Below are 20,148 nucleotides of genomic sequence, written 5' to 3'. Positions count from 1 at the left end.
TATTTACATTTATATGATTTTTATTTAATAATTTATTAATTTATGATAAAATTGATTTATTCAACATTTTATATAGTTTTTTAATTAATAATTTACGACAAAACTGTTTTATAAAACATTTAATATTATTTTATTTAAATAATGGGATAAAAATTATAAATGTGCTAACAAATTATAATTTTTATATTTTGTAATGTTTGAATCCTCAACAATACCATATTCTCTATTAAACTTAATATCAACACCAGGAAAAAAAATATTACTATACAAGGGTTTTCGGTTTAGTAGTTAGAGCTCTATTTCCACAACAAAATAGAGCTCTAACTACTAGACTACAAATAAATATTTCATGATATGGACTGAATTATATTAAAAAAATTAATTAAATTTTAATATACATAATTAAAAATTTGAAATCATAAGAATGACATAGTCACTCAGGGCTAATCTTTAGATTAATATAGACATTGATCAATTTATTGAAGTAAATTGGTTTATACACACAATGATACATACATTAAAATCATATACTGCAATCCAAGTACATGCTAAACAAACCAACCTGTTGTATTTTTGGAGAGGTTCCAACTAATCATATCCATTTGTAAATCATGAATCTGAAAATTAGCCAATTCAGAGTTGAATAGGCCGAGTTGGGCCGGGATCGGCTGGGGAACAAGGCCTATTTGTAAATTAAAATCATATCATGTTTGACATGATATGCATGACCCAACAACCTATTAGTTCACCACAAAAGGCTGGCTACAATTATATATACTGGCATGGTTTGCAGAGATTCCAACTAATCCTATCTCTTTCTTAAATAAATCTGAAATTTGGACTTAGATCGAATTCACATCAGTGCAAACTCTGGCATCTTTGTAAACCTTACCAGCCCTACAATAGTATCCCTTATCAGGAGCACAATGCACATCCTCTGAGCATATGCAAAGGCCTTCAAGAGCACAACCTGGCTTTTTAAGAATCACACTGCCATCTAGCCCTAGAATTTGGTCTGACCACTCGCTTGAGAACAACCCATCTGGGTCGTACCTACCTTTCACCTCGAGAAAAGCCTTACTGTTATTGTATTTTTTAATCACTTCCTCGAATGCCAGGTTGCGGTTCTTACCCCAATGGGGAAGCCCGTTGTATTTAAACAATGCCATCTGCTCGATCTCCTCAAAGAAATCCTCGTATAATCTTGGGCTCATTGGGTCTCGGCTCCTGGTAAAGAAAAAGCAACTTGTTTCAACAACAGTAATAAATTATAATTTGGTTCATTGACCAGACACTAGACAAGAAGCTTATGAGTCTTAAGTTGAACATACCCTATCCATCCAAAATTTTCTAATCTCGAACTTGAGGAGAGTTCCAATACCTCGTGCCTTTCATAACTCATATTTTATATCTTCGTTTTCAAAGTTCAAACTGTTGATCCAAACGGCTCAACATGAAATCAATACTAAAATATGCTAGGGGATGAAATTTTATTATTTTTGGAAAAAATTTAATATTTTTTAACATATATACAAAAACACTGTTTTTGGACCGTTCAAAAACAATGATTTTCTACCTATGTAAAAAATAGTAATTTTTTTCCAAAAATTATAAAATTTGGTCTCCAAGCATATTTCTATATGGATATCATGTTGGGAGATTCAAATCGACAATTTGGATTTTGAAAACAAAAATATAAAATTTGGTATGATGAGGTATGAAAAACATGAGGTATTGGAACCCTTCTCGAACTTATACCCACATAAAATCAGGTGTTATATTAGATCTACTTTCTTGACAATGTGTAATTGTTAGCAGAAATTTCTCGAGTTAATTATGAAACCACGAGCTTTTTACATTTTTATGTTTGCAAATCTTATAATTGCACAATAAAAATGAATAAAAAAACCATACCTGTAATAAGTGATGTCAAAGTCAAGCATATCAGACTGTTTCCCCAAGTGTGCTGATGAGGCCTTGACATACCGCATCAGTATCCCATCATAGAGCTCCAAGCCACAAAAAGCACTCGGTTTAAGATCCCTCAACTTCTGTACATCCAATATAAACTCCTTCACTTTATCTAATGAAATGCTGATCGTCGTCTGGTGGAAGAAGGATCCCTTAATCCGGGGCTCCCATGGGCATGCTGTCAGCAGGCGATCTTCTGATCCAAAGGCACATGCACCAGAGGCCTGCATTTTGTTCTGATAACCTATAACTGGGTAGCCTGTGAAAAGAAGGCCGTTGTTCTTCAGACCGTAGGCTGCAAGTGCAAGCGTGGATGTGGTGAGTAGTGAATCTGCACATTTCCCATCGACACTTTTGGCTGTTTCCAGGGTATCCTCTACATTTGTATATATTCATCCACATTTGAATAAGATGTTTCAAGTTTTAACTCTGCTTCTCATTACGGAAAAGATCATAGTCTTTCTGGGGTTAGGACCAGGGACGGAGCTAGATTTTTAGACTATGGGGGTCAAACGTGCATGACGGTCAAGTATATAAAAAAATTCTACTATGAACGGGGGTCAATTTCACACTATCCATAATATTTTAGTTTAAACTATATTAAAAATAGAGTATAAATACAAAAATATTGAAAATGAATGGGGGCAATTGACCCCCATTCATTGAATATGGATTCGCCCCTGGTTAGGACATGAAAAAAATACAAGGACTACTTACGCTATCTTAGTATAATTCCTTGGCTCAAAAAAGTCCTTGTTTATTTTGGTGTTTCGTTTTACTTGTGATACTTGCATTGTTGATACAATCCTTTTGCCTGTATAAACTAATTATAGTTTATTTTGACAGAGGCCGTGAATAGAAGGCTATCCTCAAATATAAAGTTGCCAACAAATCAAAGGAAAAATAATCTTTACATGTAATAACTGGCATTAAAATTCCGTTTATCAAACTGACAGTTTTGAAATGGCTTTATTTGGTGAGGATTGAACTAGTCATTGTTGATTTGTATTTAAGATCAAATGAATATGAGCATGTACCAGCAAACCGGTTGATCTGTATAGCCAAGGTTGCAGTCGACCGGAACCCAATGAAGTCGTAGACACCATTACCAGATGTATTTACTGGGACACGATCATCTTTTCGGTACAGAACCTTCCTGTGGCCAGGATACCATGCCAAGTCAGCAAACTCATGTTGGTGCCCAAATTTGACAGCCTGTTCTGCCAAGTTTTCATCACTGCGCGTCACAAAGGTCAGCGAACGCTTAAACATTGGTTGCAGTTGTAGAGTGACCTGAAAGAAAAATAAAGAATAATGAAATTTATTTAAGGGTTGTTCTTTATCTAGTTCAATACTTGTATGAAGGGCTTGTTAATTAATTTGGTGAGAAATTCCTAATTACTTATCAAATAATTACTAATTATAATTCAATCATCACACCTAGCTTTTGAATATATTTTATTTAACATTGTGTCAGCAACCCAATAAACAAGAAAAATATATTGAACATTTCATCATATATCTTGTGTGCATCATACAAAACATAATGACATACATAAAAAAGGAAGGGGTAAACAAGCCATTTTTGTCTGACGAGGAGAACCCAACATGGAAGAAACCTCAAGAGCAAATTTTGTCATCTCTACACTACACGCGTAAAAGATTCACCATCACATCCCTGCTAACCATAAGTCTCTCTTTATATCCCGCAAAAGAACACAGGAAAGTCTCTCTTTTAATTCAGTTTTTATTCAATCACATAAATCCAGTTTGGACTGGGCCTTCTTGGGCCGAGTAAAGATTGGGAAACCCAACATATTATAACATTGTTAAAATTATTAGGATTAAGCGAGGTTATGGTAATATACTAATATGCATATTACGAAGAGGCCTTCCCTATCGACCTATATCTTCGGTTGGCAGATCTTGATAATGTATCAGTAGATTAAATTTTATATTTTTTTTAATTAATTTTTCAGATAGATAAAAAAAAAAAAGGCCTAATATAGTGATTTTCTACGAATATACAAATCATACAACAACAATAATAATAACAATGAAGTTTTTTTGTCCCAAATAAATTGAATAAGGTAGAAATGAAATCCAGCCAGAGCCACAAAATTAACCTTTACAAGGATTTCATTTCTATAAAGCAATTGTATTTTATAGCATGTTCTACATTCTCTTTATCTCTAGGGCCACTACAATCAAGTCAAAAAAAAAAAATACTTAACTACCTCATAATTTTAAATTTTTTAATCATCTATATTGAATTTATTTGATTAATTTTTTTAGTTTTATATAGTATGATCCCATTATATATTGGTAAGTTAAAAAAAAAACTAAATTGAGAGAACTGAAACGTAAAATGCATAATATTTAGCTACTGGAATTTGAACAAAAATCCCCAACACTACAAAATAGAATTCTAACTATTAGCTAGACTACAACTAGTAGTACATATATTTAGTAATTTTTTAGGGATGATTAATTAGCCACTCCAATCCTGACACACACTAAAGTGTTGCCATATTCAATGAAAAATTATTTCGTTGGTCAAGGACTTTGACATCATTAAGTTATCATGATAACACTTTGATATATGGCTTAGAACATCATCAACTTTCTAAATGAATGTCTTTTTTTTTAAATTGCTTGGTAGTGGCTATCAAGTTAACTTTCTAAATGAATGTCAATATATGATATACAGCACTAGTTGTGATTATATATATTAATATTCTAATTTCTAATTAAACGTAAACTTCACACTTTCAGAACCAAACTGAAATGATAGGGGTATATATATATATAGCTCAAGGTGTTATAAGTTATTTCATTATTATATATTTCATGATTGTTGTACCAGCGCAGCAGCTGAATGTACGTAAGAATTAAGAATGCGGTTGTCAAATAATTTAGAAAATTATTAATTTCGTGCACGCGCGCGCAATGTATATGCAGCAACTAGGAATTAATGTGTTATATATATTGTTGTTAATATTCCATTCTTGTCTTTCACGTTTTTGGTAATAATTATAGAGTGAGTCTATGGTACTATGCATATTACGATTTGTTACCGTGCTACGGTTCTATATTTGAGTTTTCAAATCTTAACGGTCGATCCGAACCGTTCATCTTGTTCTCCATATTAATATGTGTTTGGAGACCAAATTTTATATTTTTTGAAATTATTTTACTATTTTTTTAGATTTATTGAAAATCACTGTTTTTGGATGGTCCAGAATTTTCAGATCAAGTGATTTTCTAAATATCTAAAAAAATAGTAAAAAATTTTCAAAAAATGTAAAATTTGGTCTCCCAACACATATTAATATAGAGAACAAGATGAACGGTTCGGATCGACCGTTAGGATTTGAAAACTCAAATATAGAGCCGTAGCACGGTAACAACCCGTGATATGCATAGTACCATAGACTCACTCATACTTATATATCTTCAAGGACTCATGATTTTTGCCAGAGAGGAATAGAAATCGGATTCAAATATTTTATCAGGTTCAAACCCATTAGCTTATCGGGTCGATTTAATGTCTTAAAATCTAATTTTTTGAAATTCACAAAAATGAGATTTGAATTTATTGAAAATAAAATCTATAATAATGTTCTACGCGTTAAACTGAGAATTTCGATACGAAGAACGTGAAAAACCTCCAAACGGTTGATTTTATATGGATTTTCCAAGATTTAACGCATATTTGGGTGCAATTTAGGTGTGTTAGATGGCAATCCGACCAGTGGGGTCCACTGTCATAGAGCCACCATTTAAATTATTTGCATTCCTTATTTAATTTTGACTTCTTCATTTTGCGTACACCCACACCATCATAGACCAATACATGAAAAAGCCATAGGCTCACCATAAACCAAGCCTATCCAAGAATTAAAATATAACAAGAAGCATTCTATTGAGTCAATGACATATGAGACCCCTTTGTAAGATTATTTTCTCTCATTTGTTATCTGAAAATTGGTCTAAAGAAGAAGATTTTTAGAACAACAAAATTCAAGAGAAATAGTGGCTTATTCTTATCAGCAATAAAGAGAAAGAACTTGACCTGTTTTTCTCCAAAGAGGGACAACCTAATTTTCAGGAGGGGGGGGGGGGGGGGGGGGGGGGGGGAAACCGAAATCAATCTATTTTTTTCCACAATTTTTGAAAATCCAGGGGGGCAGGCTGCCCCTCCGGACTACACTGGGTCCGCCCCTGTCTCCAAGAGAACTTCATGCTTAGTGTAGTGAAACAAGTTATCATCTCTCTTTTAAGCAATGTTATTAAAATTGGACCGAACGTCGAATCGGTAAAACTCTGATTTAATGGTTCACTGATCGGATCGATGGATCAACCAATTTGACCGCTAGTTTTTTAAATACTTGTATATTTATAAGATGTAAGTGAGAATATGGATCAACCAATCCGAAATCTAACATGCATTGTTTAATATGTTTTATGTAATAAATCCAATATACATATTAAACAATGCACTATAAAAGAAATTTTATTTATTATAAAAATACAAATAATATATTTATTGTAGCTCAAATGTAAAACTTATTTTTAAAATTATTAAAGTAAAATATTATGAAATATATATTTTTTCATTAAAGAGATTTTATAATTTTATACTTCATAATAAAATTGAATAAATACATAGAAATTCTTTATTTTTTTGTGATTCAATGAATCTCTAATAATCCATATTAGAATTTTTATATTTTGTTTTTTTTACTTTTGTTAAATAATATTGTAATAATATTAAATTATTCTCAAACACATAATTATTTACAAAACTATGTTATAAAACATAAATAACTACATATAATTGGCCACAAAAAAATACATGTTAGATTTCACTTTTCTCATAAAAGAATACTACTTTTTCACCTCAAAAGCCGCACCTTTCTTTCAAAATTGAAAATAACTGGCCTGACACAAAACCAATACAAAACCGGTTTTGTTTGGTTTAGTTCTCCGGTTTTTCTTATAAAATCAACTAATTTAATTAAATATTTATGGTTCTATTGCATATTCGGTCTTAATAATGGATCAAATCGTAAACCTGTCTGGTTCTAGTTTATTCCGACCGGAACTTCCAGTTCGGTTTAGTTCTGATAACAATATTTTTAAGAGAATGTAGGTTCAAATCTCAAAAATAATAACTAAAAAGATATTGGAATATATTGGGACCTTTAATAAAAAAAATTATATATCTCCAAAATTTAAAACTATTAACCAATATATAATTGAATAAAAATTTCTAACCACCTTTCTATAACTAACTTATTAACTATCAAAATTAAGAATCTATATGCAAGAACAAATTTGTCAACTTGGAAGGTCCTCTGGAGAGATATTTAGATAAAGATAGGCCAGGAATGGGTAACTGTACGAACGAGACAGGTTGCCTCTGACCAAGATAAGGTCCACTTCTAGAGGCATTAAATTGTTAGTTTTGTTATCCTCAGCCTGAGCCAGCTAGATTTATCCTTTCGTTCTTTTGTTTCTAACATTATATATATACTGACATTATTCCCGGCCCAAAATTCTCAGAAATTTTTGTTAATATAAATTATCATAAAATAATATAAAATATTAGATGAATTGTATTCATATTTCGATTTCATAGAAAAATCATAAATTTTGTCTAGTTCCTTTACAATATCATAATTATTGTATTTATAAGAAGAAGACGAAGAAGAACTAAAAGGATTTGAATTTTTTTTTAAAATGCGACAGATAGCATAGTAAAATCATCAAATTTTATCAAATTTTATTAGCATCATTGTGTTGAATTAATAATATAATTAAAATAATAAAAAATAATATGTATAATAGCTAGGGGTGAAAACGGAGCGGATACGGAGCGGATAATGCTAATACCGTATCCGCATCCGTCGGATAATGAGCGGATACGAATACGGATACGGATAGTAAACGGATATCAAAATTCAAAACCAAATCCGCCTTAAACGGATACGGATACGGAACGGATAGTCCACGGATACGGATTCGAATACGGATATAAAACGAATAATGGTCGGATAATTAAGATATATGAACTTCTAAAATACAAATATTAATTAAAACATTAAATATAAATATTAATGAACTTATAAGAGATGAAAGATAATCTATTCATATAATATATATATATCAAATAAGTGTATGGTAACAAAAGATGTTGTGGTGTAGTGGTTTGAAGCTTAGTCTAAAGGCATTGAGATGAGAGGACATGGGTTCAAATCCCACCTTTAGCAAATATTTATTCCTCTTTTATATGGGTTTGGCCAAACTATCCGAATCCGGATAATCCGGATATCCGCTCCGTTTAGGACTCCGTATCCGAATCCGGATCTTTTATGGATTTCCGAAAATTATCCGAATCCGTATCCGGGAATTATTCGAATCCGGATTATCCGGATTCGGATTATATCCGGATACGGAGCGGATATCCGCCGGATAATCCGGCTTCGTTTTCACCCCTAATAATAGCTATATTGTATTCTAAATTTTGAAAATTACCGTATCGTCGTATCTGTATCGTATCTGATACGATATATGTACCCGTATCCGTATCCATGTAACATAGTTTATAACATAAATATTAGTACATAAATGCATAGGTATGAATACTTTTCATATTATGTATTAATACAATCAAGTATCAAATAGAGTAATTTGTAAAAAATATTAAATTAAGATACTTTTTAACGTAACAATTCATACTTTAGTTATAAGTATAAATACTTATATTACGAGTTATGAATACTTACAGTACTTGAGATTAATACTTTCAAACGTCATCTAATGCCACAAGGAAAAAAAAGAAGATAGAGAATATGTTAGATACAAACACTTGATACACGAGCTATTCACACTTGCATAATGAGATATGAATACTTGCAATATTTGAAATTAATACTTTCATACATTATCCCGTGTCATATGAAAATAACAATAAAAATTTCATAGATTATGTTAGTTACTAACACTTGACATATGAACTATTTACACTTGCATAATGATGTATAAATACTTGCAATATACTTTCAAACGTCATCCAGTGCCATATGAATTTTTTTTGATAAAATATGTTAGGTACAAACACTTCAGCACTTGCATAATGAGATATGAATACTTGCAATATTTGAAATTAATACTTTCATACATTATCCTGTGTCATATGAAAATAACAATAAAAATTTCATAGATTATGTTAGTTACTAACACTTGACATATGAACTATTTACACTTGCATAATGATGTATAAATACTTGCAATATACTTTCAAACGTCATCCAGTGCCATATGAATTTTTTTTGATAAAATATGTTAGGTACAAACACTTCAGACATGAATTATTTACAATTGCATTACGAGGTATGAATATTTGCTCGACAAGATATGAATACTTACATGACAAGGTATTCACGACGATTCAAGAATACTTGCACGATGGGGTATGAATACTTGCACGACGAACAACCCGAAAGTACGTCATCATGAATCTCATTTGAAAGAGAAAATTGCATAGAAGACATTCATGGTTTTAGATTTGCAAATTTCTTCACAGAGCATCAGAAATATTGACGAGATTGAACGGAGAAAAAAAAATCCACCTCTAAAAATGTGTAAAAGATGAGTGTGTGATGTGTCAAGTTTTTTTTTCGAAATACTTGGTATCTTAAGTATGAATACTTGATATATTATATATTAACACTTGCGCACATAGGTATTCATATTTGCGCGTGTTAGTTGAAAAATCTATCAAATATTATGTGGTCCCCCAAGTAATTAATGATGTCCAATTAATTAGTGGTCCCCACAGGTAGTTATTGACTGGGAGATGAATGAGGGAAATTAACTGGGAGATAGTTAGTCGATCCCTATATAATTATGGGTGAAGTTTTGGTTCAAAGGGTTTTGGGCAACACTCTCATTTAAAGCCAGATCTAAGCTATTCAATCTGCTTTAAAATTTACACAAAAGTTTAGATTTATGAGGCAATTTAAATTTATTAATTAATTATGTTTGAAAATTTTAAGCTTACGCTTACGCATCAATTAAATAAGTGGCATATATATAACAACATTAACTTGGCGTTTTGGACCTGATTATGGGTGCAACTAGAAATATTGTAATACATGATAATGTGCAATCCAAATGAGCCGAACTAATAATTCTACTATACAATGATTTTTTGAGAGGTTAATTGTGAGTTTTAAGTTTCGGTGGATGCCACAAGGTGAGACTCATGATGATCTCTATCAAAGAATAATTTATAATTCATTTTGACAGAGTTTTGTTCTAGCAAAAAGTAGCTGTCATCTCAAAAGGGCGTAGCGCTTATTGATTCTCAAGAATTCTCTGACTGAGTTGGATGTTTTGCCGGAGTTCAAAGCCTTCACCGGGGATGTCATCTCAAGAACTGCATTTATAAATCACATGGCACATTTTAATTTTGTCTGTTATAAAAAACTAGGCACATCAAGTAAAATTGCATCATAATTTAATTTTTACTTTTATTCAACTTTTCTGTGACTCGATTAGGGCCGGGCAAAAGAGCTCGAATTCGTAACTCGCTCATTTAGAGCTCGTTTTAACTCATTCATTTACAACTCGAGTTTGCCAACTCGTTTAATAAATGAGCTGAGTTCGAGTTGGCCCCAACTCGCTCATTTATAACTCGAGTTACATAAAGTTACATAGTATTGGTCACAATAAATTTCAAAATAATCAAATCCGAATCTCTAGATTGTTATTCGTGCTTTGAGATTCGTGCAAAATATGTTTGAACTTGTGTTGTAATACTATCACTGGTTAAACGAGTTGTGAGCCAACTCAAGTTGATAACGAGCTGAGTTCGAATTGGCTCTACAACTCGTTATTATCATCTCAACTTGAGTTGGCTCGCTCGTTTATTAAACGAGCCGAGTTCAAGTTGGAGGTAACTCGCTCAAACTCGGCTCATTTACAGCCCTAGACTCGATCCGTTACAAGATCCATCACATGCTTTTGTACTCGATAAAGAGGAATGTACTAAATTGGTATGAGTCAAAATGAATGAACCAATGAGGCCACTGGTGAGTCAAAATGAATGAGCACCACTGATCTCTAAATCATCTAGGAGTGACGTCACGGATACGGATACAGATACGGTAAGAGTTGAATAAAAGCATTTGTGTATCCATTTTTGTTATAAATTGTTCTTATTCTATTTTATTTTTATTCATTACAAATTATCTTAACCGTATTCTATTTTTATTTGTTATAGTTATCGGATAATTAACAAAACGTTGATCAATAAAATATGAACTAACCAACTAATTTTAAATCTGAATTTTGATCAATAAAATAAATAACAATTATATTAAAAATATAATCAAGAATATAATTAAAACTTTATTACCCGGAGCTGCAAAATGCGGACCTAAGGCAATTTCCCGTCCTAAGCGCAGGAATAATCAGTTAAGCTTGCCCCAAGTTACGCCGGTATTCCTCTACCTTCGGGCGCAACCGTGGTAGAGGTTGATGTAGCTTCTTTCAACAATGATAGCAGAATAATATGTTTTTATAAAGAAAATATTTATTTGTGGGAGAATAGAAATTGAATTTATGAATTATAGAGCTAATAGGAAGAGCAAGAGAATGTGAATTGTTGAATGGAATATTGGATGATCATTTCTTGAAGTATCATGTGTTATTTATAGGCAAATGACATTAACACAAGATAAATATGTGCATTTATGACAATTAACATACTCATTCATTCTCTATTTCAGTTTTTATATATATTAAAGAAATTGAACGGTTGAATTTGAGGAATGAATGGTCATCATGTATAGCTCAAACGGTTACTTGCGCAAAGTGCTGTGCTATGCTTTTCAATTGATTAAAATGAATAACAGTATGCCACGCACAGCTCATATTCAATATCTATTGGATTTGATTTTCTGAGGCAATAGATAATGAACATCTATGTAGAAACTGAATTAAATGAATTAATTCACAATTAGCTCTATAAATCATAAAGTTAAAAACCATTAATATTAAGATAAATATTATTTAAATTTTGAGTTTTAAAATAAATTTCTAACAATCCCCCACAAAATTCAAAATTTAATTTAAAATAAATAAATAAACTAAAAAACATATATATAAATATTTCTGCTACCATTGTTTATACTGTGCATTGGGCAAAATGTTTTGATTTCGCTTAGTGTCAATAATTTCAGTCCGAGGAGATCGGAGTGAACCAGGTCTTGAACAACGATTCCTTTGATCGGAACTTACATTATTACACACACAGTACAGAAAACTACATCGCGGGTTGTGCGTTTGAGGCCATGCACATTAACTTGATTTTTCATGAGAATATTCTACGGGTTGCCTAAACTCAGTAGCCGCGGCCTTGTATATACGGTTATTCTCATATAGAAGAGTTCCCTCTAGAATGTGTGTAGAGTCACATCTCACGAATTACCGACTTGGGATACTCATCTTATTACACTACACAGAAGCACTGATCACCATAGGGATGGGTTTGGAACATAAGTTCCATATCTAAATATTCTTGTGCTCCTTGGCCAACCTATCTGCTTGTTCTTACCCATTGAACCCCCTTCAGGGGATCGCCCATCACAGAGGTTGGGTTCCCACACCAGATTGGCCCATTAGGCTAAATCTCATCCCCTCGATGACTCTAGGACTTTCATCCTATATACACATGGACTTTAACTTTTAGTCAATCATTAACATTTTCATGTCAATGAATTATCATTTATTGCTCAAGCATGCAAGTAATTTATTTTTTATTTATAAATCACTTGCAAAATAATATTCACCAAATTATTATAATTAGAAATAATGCTTTCAAAAGCATATCATTAATTTTGTAGCAACATGTGACATAAAATTAATCACACGCACTTAGAATAAAATATATGAGCTAACAATAATAGTATTTTTAATAGAATGTCAAAATCATGCATTCTAATACAATCAAAGTAATTTAAGACATCAAGATAGATTAAGCATGTATATCTCAATAAATTTTTATCGCCTCATGTCATGATATATGATAATTTAAATTCTCACATTTGTTTGCAACATACGAGAAAATTATCAAGTAGTCTCATTTAATACATATTAGCTATAATCACAATCAATATATATATTAGTTATCATGATCAATAATTAAATGAGTACATTTTATTTCGCACCCCCACATTTCGTTTTCTTATTAAACTTTATCACAATTCCTCATAAAATTAAAATCAAGGACATATATTCAATATTCATGCCATACATATCATTTAATCTCCACAATTAACTATATATAACATAATGTTAAAGCATTCTATAAATGCATAATTAGTATTGTGCAATTAAGATTTAATTTATGCATTTGTAATTTCATGCCATATATAACTTAGGGTAGGTTTATATATATTTTAATAAACATTTGAACTCTCATATTATTCTGTTATATATCAAATAGTAAGATTGACATCTTATTTAATTATTTTCTAACATAACATTATGAATCATGTATGCTAACTAGTCATCATGATTAATTGATTAAAATGAACCTCAATGAATAAAATTAATCACAATTATTTTAATTAATATTATTTTTAAATTATACCCCCACATTTCTCTTTCTTATTTATTTTCAGAAGTATTGAATATTATCAATTTTATTTTAGTAGTCTTTCAGACTATAATAATATATAATTAAAATCTCACCTGACAACAATATATTAAATATTTTGATTTATTATTATATTTATAAAATTGGAATCCTACAATAGTTATCAGATTTATTTTACATAGATGTCATGGATTATTTTTATTTAATCTGAAAATAAGACTGACATATTCATTTATTTGGCAAAATAAACCCTTCGATATCACAATTCTTACTTTTGGCATCAATGAAACTAATAGTATAATATTAGATAATATATATTATTATGGAACATTATTAAATTGTAATAGTTTTATCTCTGTTTGTAAACTATTACTAATCATATTTGTTTTACATTATGATAATTTTTCTTAGAAGTTGGTAATAAGTAAAATATAATTTTGATCATGATATTTTTTTTTTAAAAATAAAAAATAAAATATTATCTAGATTGTTTTGTATAGTTATTCGAGAACAAAATATCTCAACATAATTATATATTTTGGTTACTATGACCATAAGAAAGTATTAAAATAAGGCCTCCAATTGCAAATGTAGATTCCGTTTTAAAATTATAAATTGACTGGATAGAAGGTCAAGTTTAATTTACTAATGTAGAATATCCATTTGGAAATCAGATTTTAATGTCCCACAAAATAAAATTAACGATATCTACAATCAATTTAATATTGATTAGACACAAAAAAAAATGACATAGCATTTTCTGATTGGACAAGTGAGAATTAATGTCTTTCAAGAATATAACTGCTTAATATTCTCTGTTCAATATTCCCAATCATTAAATACATAATTATAAACATTAAAGATATAATTACCATGATTAACAATTTAATTAGAAAACATCCATATAAATTCAAATTATACTATACTCTTGCAAGTCACAACTTTCTCAATATTAAATATAATATTTCATCTAATTATATGGACGACATTAGATGAGGGAAATTATCAATATTAATATTGATTAGATGGGTTGTATATCACTTGTTGATTCCTCTATATATATATATATATATATATATTTTATTTTATTTTTAATTATATGAAACTATTATATGAAACTAACACTTAGTTCATGTGTTAATTTAAGAAACAGACGTTCACAGTTTATTTTGGTTTTCTCTACTCATTAAAGAGATCATCAAGGTGGTTCATGCAATTAAATTACAGAGGTGGCAATTATATGAGCATTAATTAGGACTTTTAAGTTTTCTTATTTATAATAATTAATAATATTAATCCGTTATAAAATTCAACAACAATGATGAAGCATAAGTAAAAAATTAATGTTTTTTTCTATTTATTTTTATGACAAAGATGTCCACTACTAAATAATTTATTCTTCTTTTTCAGAAAAATAATTTGTAAATTTAATTACTTGAGTTAAGAGTAATAATCAGATTTCCGAATTTTATTGATAACATTCAATTATATACTTAACAAATATTTACTAACGGACTTTGTATAATTATCATATCAAATATATGCTAACAATTGGATAACAAGAAACACTTTTGTAATTAAATATCAAATTAATCAATTTAATATTTAATTCACTTTTTCGTAACTTTCTATTTCGATTTCAATTATATAATATTTCATTGATCAACAACTACATCAACTTGAAATCATTTTAGTTTATTATTAAAAATTTCCATTTACTAAAATTAAATTTATATTTTAGTAAGAAATCTATAATGTCTAAGTAAGAAATAAGATTTTGATTTCTAATTATGATTGGGATCTAAATAATATAAACAAATTAAGACAAACTTGTATTTTATTTTTTATAGCGGAAATCATTCTCATAGTTAGAAGTTAATTAACAAATATAATTTCTTAATGTATTCAATACAGAAAACATTAATTGATATATAAGGAACTTAATTTAATTTCATAAATCACAGCATATATTCAAACTCAAATTTATATTTCTAACTTCTCCGATTGTAATTTAAATCAAATAATATTAATTAAATACAATTTCATAGTAATCATAACGGCTAAATTTATATCACAAATTACAGTGACAGTTCATACAAAATACCATCCGAATCAGGGAAATAGTTTTTGTTATGATCAATATTTTGATTTTGATTTTTTATCTTTCATTTTGGTAAACTAATTAATTCTACAATTTATAAAAATAATTAAAATCAGAATTTAATTTGATCAAATTCAGATTACGGGTTATTGCCTTAGATTGTTGGAAAAATATGAACTAACCAACTAATTTTAAATCTGAATTTTGATCAATAAAATAAATAACAATTATATTAAAAATATAATCAAGAATATAATTAAAACTTTATTACCCGGAGCTGCAAAATGCGGACCTAAGGCAACTTCCCGTCCTAAGCGCAGGAATAATCAGTTAAGCTTGCCCCAAGTTACGCCGGTATTCCTCTACCTTCGGGCGCAACCGTGGTAGAGGTTGATGTAGCTTCTTTCAACAATGATAGCAGAATAATATGTTTTTATAAAGAAAATATTTATTTGTGGGAGAATAGAAATTGAATTTATGAATTATAGAGCTAATAGGAAGAGCAAGAGAATGTGAATTGTTGAATGGATTATTGGATGATCATTTCTTGAAGTATCATGTGTTATTTATAGGCAAATGACATTAACACAAGATAAATATGTGCATTTATGACAATTAACATACTCATTCATTCTCTATTTCAGTTTTTATATATATTAAAGAAATTGAACGGTTGAATTTGAGGAATGAATGGTCATCATGTATAGCTCAAACGGTTACTTGCGCAAAGTGCTGTGCTATGCTTTTCAATTGATTAAAATGAATAACAGTATGCCACGCACAGCTCATATTCAATATCTATTGGATTTGATTTTCTGAGGCAATAGATAATGAACATCTATGTAGAAACTGAATTAAATGAATTAATTCACAATTAGCTCTATAAATCATAAAGTTAAAAACCATTAATATTAAGATAAATATTATTTAAATTTTGAGTTTTAAAATAAATTTCTAACAGATAAATAATAAATATGTTAATATAATAATTTTTTTATAATTTATTAAATAAAATATTAAAGCACATATATTTATTTCACACATGTATAGTATTTTGTTGAAAAAAATTTTCTGATCGTGCTAATCGTATTAATTTCACACATTTATTTCATACATGTATGATAATTTGTTCAAATATTAAGTACTTTTTTCAATACTCGTTAATATATATAATTTTTTTTTTATAATTCACCGATCGGATAGCAGGTACGAAATAGACTTTATCTGTATCCTTATCCGTTTAGATAACAAAAAAAAACCTTTACCGTATCCGTACGCGATAACTTTACGAAAAAAAATCTTACTAGTATCCATCTTATCGGATACAGTACGGATCGGATAAACAGATAAAAGGGTGCCATTGACAACCCTATATCCATTGGTACATATATAGAGGAAACACGCAATTAATTATATGTATAAATATAAACCATAAAGCACAATCAAAATTAGTGTCTCGTGTAGTCGTGTGTAGGGGTGCAAACGGATTGGATACAGATCGGATAGTGCTCAACTCATATTCGTATCCGTATTTTTTTTCGGATACGGATTCGGATCGGATAGTAATCGGATACGGATACGGATCGGATATTAAACGGATACAGATACGGATATAATTCGGATTTCTAATTCAAAATATATATCTAATTAACTTGTTACACCATTACAAAATATATATCTAATTAACTAAAATTCACCAACATAAATGTAACTTTAATTAAAAATACCAACACAAAAGATCATCTTTAAAGATGTTCTAATACAAAAGATAAATAGACAAAAAAAAAATTCTCTCAAGTCTTAACATATCCGGATATCTGAAAAATTAAAATATCCGGATCCGGATAATTATCCGTATCTGTATCCCTATCCGATTCCGAAACTCAACCCGTATCCGTATTCGAATCTGCAACTATCCGTATCCGAATATCCGAATCTGCAAAAATTCGGATACGGATCTGGATTCGGAAGGGTAATATCCGACCCGTTTGCACCCCTAGTCGTGTGGACATCAACAGTTGTCAACGGATAGCTTAAATGATATTATTTCACAGCAACATGGGGACCAATTTTAACAGAGAAGAATATATGATATTGAGGATAATATTTAATAAATTGTAGCAGGGATCTATGAACACATTCTTGCTGGAAAGTATATATCATTATTCTGCCATCCAGGAAATTAAGTAATCATTAATAATTAATGTTAAATATACATGTCGCATAATTATGTTTTATGATTACATGTTAAAAGAATTATCTTACTATTAAATATAATAAGTTGAGCCTTTAATTACTTGTACAACAACTAAATGTTTACATGCACAATTATTTTTCACCGCTCGATTAAGGTTAATTGGCACTTCGATCTGACATATTTACTAGTATCATTTTTTTTAATAATTTAATTAGAGTATTGCTTTTTGTAAAAAAAAAAATATGGTGTTCTTTTTAATATAATCATTGAATTTTCATTTGTAAATTCTAAACCATCAATTTCATAAAAAACAATATAAATTTACAATAGTTTACCGACATGAGTATAGTCACACGTACCTGAGAGATAACACCAAGAACACCAAGTGACACCTGAGCCGCGTCTAGATCCGGGTTGCCGGCCGTCAACACCCTGATTCTCGCATAACTCTGATTGGCCGGTGCGGGTGTGACTATCCTCATCTTGGTAATGTACTCATGGACTGCACTTCCCTTCTTCCGAAGTGAGCTCCCATGTGCTCCAGTCGATAGCAAGCCACCGATTGTCAGACCATACCAATACGGCGCATAGGGAAGTGCCAGGTTAGCCTTGGCTGCCGCCTCGATTAATGCCTTCAGCGTTATCCCGCTTTCAACTGTTATTTTCATATTATCAATGTCTATATTTACGACACGGCTAAGATTAAGCGTGCTTATTATTAACCCGTTAGATCCGCCTGGACAGGCCAACTTAGGGATGCTGTGAGAAAATCGTGTTGCAACCTTCATTTTGGTCTTGGAGGCGGTAGCATTCGCGACAATTTCCAGGAGTTGTTGTTCAGAGGAAGGGTACACAACACCGAGAGCATGACACGTGGAGCGATCGGGAAATGCCCCGTATGCATTTGTGACAGTGCAGTTGTATGTGTGGTTGGTGGTGCACTTAACTGGACTAGGCGGGTGGCTCGCAGTGGCGAGGTAGGGGAGGAAGAAGAGTACATGAACGGATACCAGTAGAAGATGAATTATAGTTTTTGTTAATGTTGGGCTTTTCATCTTATTTGGTGATTATGAAATTAATTCTTCTCTTCGTGTCTTCTTATAGTGTAGGTTATATGCATGAGCAGTGGATTATTAGAGCATGTACTACATGTAAATGATGAGACCAAGCATGGTTGGACGTGTCTGGATTTCTAACCTTTTTTTTTTCTTTTTGATTTGATGGATTCCTAATTTTCTATTGCCATCATGTATATTATGTCACCTGACAATGGACAATCTTGTGTGGACAACTATTTCAGATCTTGTGTCAAATGATTCGTATCCTCCCAGGTACTGTAGAGAATTATTCTCACTTTACGTTTTGAGATTAAGTCTTAGCTGGTTTAGGATTCGAACTAGCAATTATTGAAGTTTGAGATCCGTGTTTAGTTAAAAAGAACGGTCCGGATCTACTAATTGTAAAAGATTCCCTTAATTATCAGGTAATAGAGAGGATGTCAATTCGGAACCGGAGGAGGTTGTACGGAAGACATCACATCAAATTTTTGGTTTGATCAACTGCTTCAATATATATTCAGGCAAACTACTTCAAGTTGTGCGTGAATTTTGTTGCGGATCGAACGGCTCCGCATCGGAACGAGTTTGGTCGGATGCTGTTAAGAAAGAATAATATCAGACTCAGAATATTATTCATCACATGCTAACTTAGGCAAACAAATCAACTAGCCTCAAATTGATAGCTGTCAAGCTATAATTAGCACCTAGTTGGATTTATGTGATTAGACAATAATTAGGAAACTTATCCAGCCAATGTAAATTAGGAAGTATAGCCAAATTACTCTTGTAATTTAGACTAGGGATCAACTAACTATTCCCCAATTCATTTCTCTCATTTATCCCCCAGTCAATAACTGTCTTTGTTGACCATTAATTAAGAGGGGGACTACAATTTCTAACACTAAAAGACAAACACAAAATGCGTTATTATCGATTATTAAGTTGAGGGGCCGCTCGTTTACTGGATGAACCACTAACTACTTGAGGGACCGCTTAATATTTAATATATTTTACAACTGGCGCGCGCAAATATGGATACATATGCATGCAAGTGTTAAAAAAAAAAACTTGACACATCACACCCATCTTTTACACGTTTTTAGAGGTGATTTTTTTTCCCCGTTCAATCTCGCCAATATTTCTGACGATC

General features: G+C 30.9%; 1 protein-coding gene across 1 annotated transcript; it reads right to left on the bottom strand.

The window, feature by feature from the left end:
- Nucleotides 1–730: 730 nt before the first annotated feature.
- Nucleotides 731–18,807, bottom strand: LOC144572585 (putative L-gulonolactone oxidase 6). The gene is made up of 4 exons (XM_078322213.1): nucleotides 18,300–18,807; nucleotides 3,009–3,264; nucleotides 1,915–2,347; nucleotides 731–1,227 (listed from the first exon to the last, which is right to left on the bottom strand). The coding sequence occupies exons 1-4, from the start codon at nucleotides 18,726–18,728 to the stop codon at nucleotides 843–845; spliced, it is 1,503 nt and encodes a 500-aa protein (XP_078178339.1). The 5' UTR covers nucleotides 18,729–18,807; the 3' UTR covers nucleotides 731–842.
- Nucleotides 18,808–20,148: the final 1,341 nt, after the last annotated feature.

This window comes from Carex rostrata, chromosome 20 (assembly GCF_964058835.1).
Source record: "Carex rostrata chromosome 20, lpCarRost1.2, whole genome shotgun sequence".
In the NCBI taxonomy this organism is placed as follows: domain Eukaryota; kingdom Viridiplantae; phylum Streptophyta; class Magnoliopsida; order Poales; family Cyperaceae; genus Carex; species Carex rostrata.
This window is presented reverse-complemented; position numbering and strand designations above follow the sequence as displayed.

Coding starts and splice junctions, on each gene's coding strand:
- LOC144572585 (XM_078322213.1), bottom strand. CDS start 18,728: ATGAAGGTTGCAACACGATTTTCTCACAGCATCCCTAAGTTGGCCTGT. Junction 3,265..18,299: donor TTCTTGGTGTTATCTCTCAG/GTACGTGTGACT, acceptor TTTTTCTTTCAG/GTCACTCTACAACTGCAACC. Junction 2,348..3,008: donor ACAGATCAACCGGTTTGCTG/GTACATGCTCAT, acceptor ATACAAATGTAG/AGGATACCCTGGAAACAGCC.